The sequence below is a fragment of the Pundamilia nyererei genome, unplaced genomic scaffold (genome assembly GCF_000239375.1).
Source record: "Pundamilia nyererei isolate P.nyererei 1_Seehausen unplaced genomic scaffold, PunNye1.0 scaffold00603, whole genome shotgun sequence".
Classification (NCBI taxonomy): Eukaryota; Metazoa; Chordata; class Actinopteri; order Cichliformes; family Cichlidae; genus Pundamilia; species Pundamilia nyererei.
This window is the reverse complement of record NW_005188004.1, coordinates 42,024-48,960: the sequence shown is the minus strand read 5'-3', so window position 1 is coordinate 48,960 and position 6,937 is coordinate 42,024. Positions and strand designations below refer to the sequence as shown.

Sequence of the window (6,937 nt, the reverse complement as noted above, 5' to 3'; positions counted from 1 at the left end):
TAATAATAATAATACTATCCTAATGTCAAATTTAGCCAACTTGTCTTTTGGAGATGGTAAATGAATGAAAACAGGCTTAAACACGCAGAGTTCTTCATGTCAGAATGTTACAGTGCACTTGTTAATATAGACTAGAGCAAATTCTCATGCTGGAATATCACGAGTTATCAGCCCAGGAGCTGATGAGCATTATGGTTATAGTTTCATGGTCTGTTTACAGCACATTTATAGGTAGTGACAGAACCAGGGTTTTCTTTCTACATGAATTTAAAGCCGTTACCTATCAGCAGCAGCTCAATTACAATGTTGCAATAATTTCTGCTACACTATTACATTTACCATTTGTGTGACAGCACAGAGCTTGAGAGGTAACAGTGGACATGTAGTCAGAAGCACGGTTATAATGCCAAGGTACCTTGTGCTTTGCCCACATTCACTGATGGTGATCATTTCACATAATAAAGCAGCGATTTGCACTGTTATCAAATGTGGATCTCCAACCTGCTCTAATAAGAACTCAGATTATTTTTGTTATTATCATTTTTGTGTGATTGTTAGAGCAAAGAATGAGTGAGGAGGATGCAGAGATCATACAAAAGTGGGAAGACCAGGTGAGCAAATTTGCTGGTAGGGAAGAAAAACCATAACTGTCTGGGTAATTAAAAAAAAAAAAGATTTACACCCATTTCACAGATGCTTTGTGTGTTTTCCAAAACTTAAATTTATCGTGGACATTCTAAATAGTATTGATATGAACTGATATGCATTTAACAGAACTGACAGGACTATAAACATGCTTGAACAGGAAGGATCCTTCTGATCTTTGCTGTGTCTGCACGCCCACATTACCTGGTAATGGTCATCATTTAAAAGGTGCTGCTCAGTAACCAAACATCGTTGTGTTATTTTGTCCTAAATATACAAACCTGTCTCATCTTTGATCAGCTCAGAAAGCTTGACTACTGAATGCTTGTGTTTGCCCTCAGGATGACTTATATATATAGAATTTAAGAGGAAGGGGTGGAGGACATGATAGAAACAGACCTATTAGTGAACCAGGCTGGAATAAACTGAGTGTTGTTCCTGTTTCTTTCAATCTGAAACACATGTGTTGGGGTAAGTTTAATGCACTCAGAGCTGATCAGTGTCTTTAAACTGAGCTGCAGATAAAACAAACAACATTACAAAACACTGTTGTGAGCAAAAATAAATGGATTTAATGAAACTCACTGATTATATTGGTCATTGTTGGACCCTAAATTATTCAACATATATATCAATGACGTGTATTGTGCCCAAAGTAGTAACAAATTATACTTTTTCCATTATGCTAATATTTTTCATTCCCAAATTTATTGGATGAGATGAATACTAAAATGAATAACTGTCATAACTGTGGAGCGGTGAGGAGTGTGGACCCAAATGCAGGCGCTAATGATTAACTGTGAGTGAGTTTTATTTTTACTGGAAAGAGAAATGCAAACAAAAGCAGGGCATGGCAGTGACTTAAACTAACAAAACCTAAACTGGGAGAAGCTACAAAAGAATAATACAAAGGAACAAAAAGCCTGTGACTAGAAACCTGAGACAGGGAAACACGGAACATGAAGACCAGTGAGGAGAAACATGGAACTTGGAACGTGGAGAAATACAACAGGAGACATGCAGTAGAAATGCACACAGAGTGACACAGAACTAAGACTAAACATACAACATACGGAGACAAATAAGGAGAATGGAACTAAACCTTCACTAGAGTCATGACACCAGGAACACAGGGGAGGCACAGAAACAGAACAGAAACCTCAACCAGGAACTATAAATATAATACAGAAAACAATAATTCAAAGAGTATAACTTAAACCAAAAACACTGGCTCACAGACCCAGTACCGCGACAATAACAGCACGCTTTAGCTTGATTGATGAGCTTTCTTGGGGTAATAACAGATGAGAGACTTAGCTGAAAAACACTTGTTAATGAGGTATTCATCCCAAAATATCGAGAAGCATTCCAATACTGTCAAAGGAAGCTAACAGCAGTGGCTAATATTTCCTTTACACCACCTTATTAGAATAACGGGAGCATCCACATGGTGCACCAGCAAACAGTCAACCTTAAATACAGGAAACGGATCACTGTAGGTCAAAGACACAAGACCACAGGAGTGGTTTGCTCAGGAGCCACACTCCAATATAATTTACTTTCCATTCCAGTAGGTGGCGCATCACTACACAACATGTAAGGTGGAGCTGAACAACAAGACAACACTTGTATAGAATTGTATGACATAAAAAACAGTGATCAGTTTTTTATGATATCTTAATCATGGTACCATATCACCCTATTAGAGCACTTCACTGTCACACTGCAGGCTTACTTGTTGCTCCTAGAGTTTTCAGGGGAACCAGCTTCCAGTTTGGATTCAGGAGACAGACGCTGTCTCTACTTATAAGATTAGGCTTTAAACTTTCCTTTTCACTAAAGCATATAGCTAGTTTTGGATCAGGTGACCCTGAATCCTCCGCTTGCTGGGGAATTCCCATCATGCATTGAATGTTTCTTCTTCACTCTGTGTTTATACATCTCTCTGCATTTAACTCCTTACTGCCTGAAATATGATGTATTTGTCAGAAAATTACATTTCTTTGAAAATGGAGATATTATTGAACCATTTGACAAATTTGTCTAAAAAATTAATTACATTTTAATTTCCATCAGATTTACTATGTTTGCCCTTTAACGAAATTGTTTAAAAATTTATTGTGTAAGTTATTAAGGTTTTCCCTGGGGAAAATTATATCAAATATGTTACACTAGGTGTTAAGAGATTTAATTTACGAAATCAGTAGAATATGTCAGAAACTCCACAGACAACAAAAACAGTGTGTTTGGGATTTTCATGGACTTTTATCGGACAGTTTATTGGATGTGATTTTTTCTTGAGAGAGAAGAAAATTATACTTTTTGTGTTTCTGTGCTTGGAGTGAAAGGAAGAGTCTGAGTGTAAAGCTCTTCAAGATGAGGTACAACTATATAGTTTTAATGAGATATAAAGAAGAGAAAGAGATCAATGATGAAGATGAAGAGAGAGCTGAGTATAAAAGCAAAGCTTTCAATGCACCAGCTGATCTGCATCCCCAGCCTCACTTACGGTCACAAGCTCTGAAAGAATGAGATCTTGGATACAAGCGATGGAGTTTTCTCCAAGGCGGGGTTGGCCTCTCTCTCAGAGAGGGGGTGCAGAGTTCAGTCATTCAAGAGGAGCTCAAAGTAGAGCTACTACACAGCAAAAAGAGCCGGTTGAGGTGGTTCTGGCATCTGCCTAGGATGCCTTCTTTTAGGCGAGGTGTCTTAGACATGTCCCACTGGGAGGAGTCCCCAGTGCAGACCCTGGACTTGATGGCGAGCTTACAACCCCTGAATGGCCCGGGAACGCCGGTGTGAGTTGGAGGAGATGGCTGGAAAGCTGGAAGTCTGGGCTTCCAGATAAGCGGGAGGAAATGGAAAGATGGATGAACTGATGAATGGATGGATGTCTGTCTTCAGTTAGTTACTACTTTATACTTATTGTAACTGTCCCTGAGACAGTCATGCTTAATTTAGTTCATTTATTTGTTGGAAAGAATACAAAATGTATTGGATAAGATAATAAACATGCAGCATTGATTGAACTTGAACTGGTTACAAAATAAGGGTTTGTTAAAGATGTAAAGTTTGTTTGAGGTAGAGTTTGTAATGGTCACATGACAAGAGTTTGGCTGAGAGCACAACCCTGGCATTGTGGGTCAGAACTAGCATGGAGCTACAGAGCTACAGATGCTGCTACAGCCACAACATTAATGTTATTCTGCATGTGGTCCAAGAGGCACACAAGGTATGGTTTTCATGTATATTGTTTATAAAATGCTGCATACATGTACAGGACATTTTCAGTAATATCTATTATGCATTTTTTCTGTTCTGCTGGCTCAAGACTGTTTATGGACACTAACATGAGAGACTTTGATAAGATGAAAGACATTTATGTTGTAAACTTTGTGTTTTCTTCAGTTTTCACAGTGTTTGAAGACAATAAAAGAGAGAGAGAGAGAGAATGTTTTTTCCCCCCGAAGACATCAGTATGATGCGTGGCCATTCTTTGTTGGACCCCTGTAGTTACACTTATTCAGAGTTTTAATTAACATTCCAAAACTGGAGGCACTTGCTTTGATGTGTGCATGTAATCATGAAGCTCTAAAAACAAGATAATGTGACAATATTTTGTATTTTATGTACCTTATGTTTGCTAATGTGTAATTAGCAGCATGCTTATAGTTGTTGTTGAGGTTCATAACAATAAAGATAATTAAAAACTGATAACTTATAGCAAAGTGGTGGGATTAAATAGGCATGCACTTCTTCCCACTCCTTATCGATATGTAAACTGAATCTGCTGGTGTCCAATTTGGGTTCTTTCTGTCTGCTTTCATAACAGCTGGGGTTATTTAATCATGTGTGATATCACTTATGTGTGCTATGGTTTATGCAGCGAAAACACGTTTACAGATGTGTAACGATGTGCAGCCATCAGCATGTTTTTATCTGGAGTTTGGTGAATGTCTATCAACAAACATTTCTTTGAATTCGGTGAGGAATCACACGAAGCAGTTTCCTGCTTCACCTCTAGCATCACGTAGTCTCTCTTATCAATCTACTGCCATACAAATTCTCTTGATATCTGTTTGCATCATTTACACAACACACTCCCCACTCACTTTAAAATAAAGTGTGTAACTGTGCATGTGCTGGAATATACATATGCTTCATGCAGAACACTACAGAGGTACATTTATGTTTGTTTTATTTATATTATTTAAGTGTATAATTTTTATATTGGGTGGAGAAATAAATACGTTTTATTATTTTGAGCTATTTAAATTAATTTCTGATGCATCTGCAAAGTGACCTTTGGTTGGTGAAGTAAATATTGTTGTATTTGTATTGTAGGTTTACACTAATGTAGTTATACATGAATATTATCTGAGTATATATCATATGGAAGAATTTATTATTTAAATGTACATGTTCAGAATAAATGAGGAAGTCACATGTTTAATGCTGCGGTATATTTTTATTTTCATTTTTGGTTATGCTAACAGAGAATCAGAAATCCTGACATTTCAATAATATACAAGCCAAACTGTCAGTGAATTCTTTACTCATCATATTTTCTGGATTTCACAATCCCGTCAATCCACTGAAGGTATTTTGAGATGTCTGTATAGATGTTGGGTTTATTGGGGTAACTGCAGTTTTCTTTATAGTTGAAAGAAACAACGCCAACAGCCAACCCGTCGCACAGCAGAGGACCACCAGAATCTCCCTGTGAAGAGGAAGAATTTTAATTTACCAGCTTTTATTCAGTTTTTTATATATTTGTAATCAAGGAGCCATTTTAAACTGAAAGGACAGAAAACATACCTGACAGAATCCTTTGGTTGTATTATATCCACCTGCACAGATTACATTGGCAGGAAGACGAGGCCATTGGGCCTCACAGTTCTTTGATGTAATGACAGACACGTTCACCACCATCAGCTCATCAACAGATTTACCATGAGTTTTAGTTGTTCCCCATCCAGCCACCTGACACACTTGGTTTTCTTCAAGGTGTATTTCAGCCCGTGGAAGCTGAATTGTTTGTACCCTTTCATTTAGCTGAACTGAAAGCAGCTGGAGACATGACATGAAGTAAAAAATATAAATATATATGTTCATGCGATAGTTCTTTAGTTATAATTTGAATAATAAAACCACACGAACATGTACTTACTTCAAGGAGCATGATGTCATTACCCAGTCCAAGCTGTTGATAATTTTCATGGATGATTTTTTTTTTAATCTTTATTTTTTGATGATTGCCGTTCTTGAGATTGTGGTTGCCAAGAACAACGTGTGTGGGGGTGCTGAAGGAGTAATCAGTGAAAGGTAATCAATACATTTTCTAAATGTATTTTAATGACATGAGTCAGAGATTACAGCAGAAGATGTTTGATTACTCACAAGTCATTACAGTGTGCAGCCGAGACTACAAAGTCCTCAGTGATGAGAAATCCTCCACAAACATGTTGACCCTTGTTGTTCTGCACAGAGGCCATGTACTGCATCGAGTTCTCTGGGGCTTTTTCACCATTTATGATATCACTTCCATGTGCTGAAAAAAGGAAACCAAAATGAAGTTACTGTTCCATTAAACAATTGGAGTATAATAACAAAGACTTGCAGTTCTTACCAAGTCGTCCGAGGCATGCCAGAACATGGACAAACAGAAATTTCTGCAGACCCAGCATGATGCCAGCACAAAGGTGAAGTTGTGTTTGTAGGAGTGTCGAGGTGAACCTTTTATACGTCAGTTTGCTTCATTGCCAAATAAGATTATAATCCATCAAATTTGGCATTCAGCCACATCCTTTACTCAGCGCAAGATTGAAACTGGCGTTATCATCATGTTCATCAGCTTATCGGTGTGAAACACACAAATCATGTTTAGTTGTCGTTATTTTAACTCCATTTGCTGCTCACTTTTATTCATGTATTTAAGAGCCTTTGGGCCTCCTGATCATGTGTGATTATAAATCACTTTTAATGGGTGAAACCTCGTCTGTAACACTGAGATTCTTCTCTGTGGAAATCACACTTGGTGAGATTGAATGAGTGGCTGTTTTTGTAGTTCACACTCATTTCTGACTTTCTTCTTTGCTGTCTTTCAGTCTTGTTATGAGGACCTGATTCTCCTCACTGTGACAATAAATCAGGTAAATCTGAAAACTAAAACCTTCCCCTTGTAGTCAGTTCACTCATCTTCACTCATCTTCACTCCTGATCATCTCAACAAATGAAAACATTTTTTCTTTTCGTAATCGAGTCGGCTGTGTTACTAACACTGTCACAGACT

At 37.6% G+C, this 6,937-nt stretch overlaps 1 protein-coding gene across 1 annotated transcript; it reads right to left on the bottom strand.

Moving 5' to 3' along the window:
* Positions 1 to 5,106: 5,106 nt before the first annotated feature.
* On the bottom strand, positions 5,107 to 6,340 carry LOC102194826 (trypsin-like). The gene is made up of 5 exons (XM_005754606.1): positions 6,275 to 6,340; positions 6,046 to 6,196; positions 5,816 to 5,948; positions 5,464 to 5,715; positions 5,107 to 5,365 (listed from the first exon to the last, which is right to left on the bottom strand). The coding sequence occupies exons 1-5, from the start codon at positions 6,330 to 6,332 to the stop codon at positions 5,198 to 5,200; spliced, it is 762 nt and encodes a 253-aa protein (XP_005754663.1). The 5' UTR covers positions 6,333 to 6,340; the 3' UTR covers positions 5,107 to 5,197.
* Positions 6,341 to 6,937: the final 597 nt, after the last annotated feature.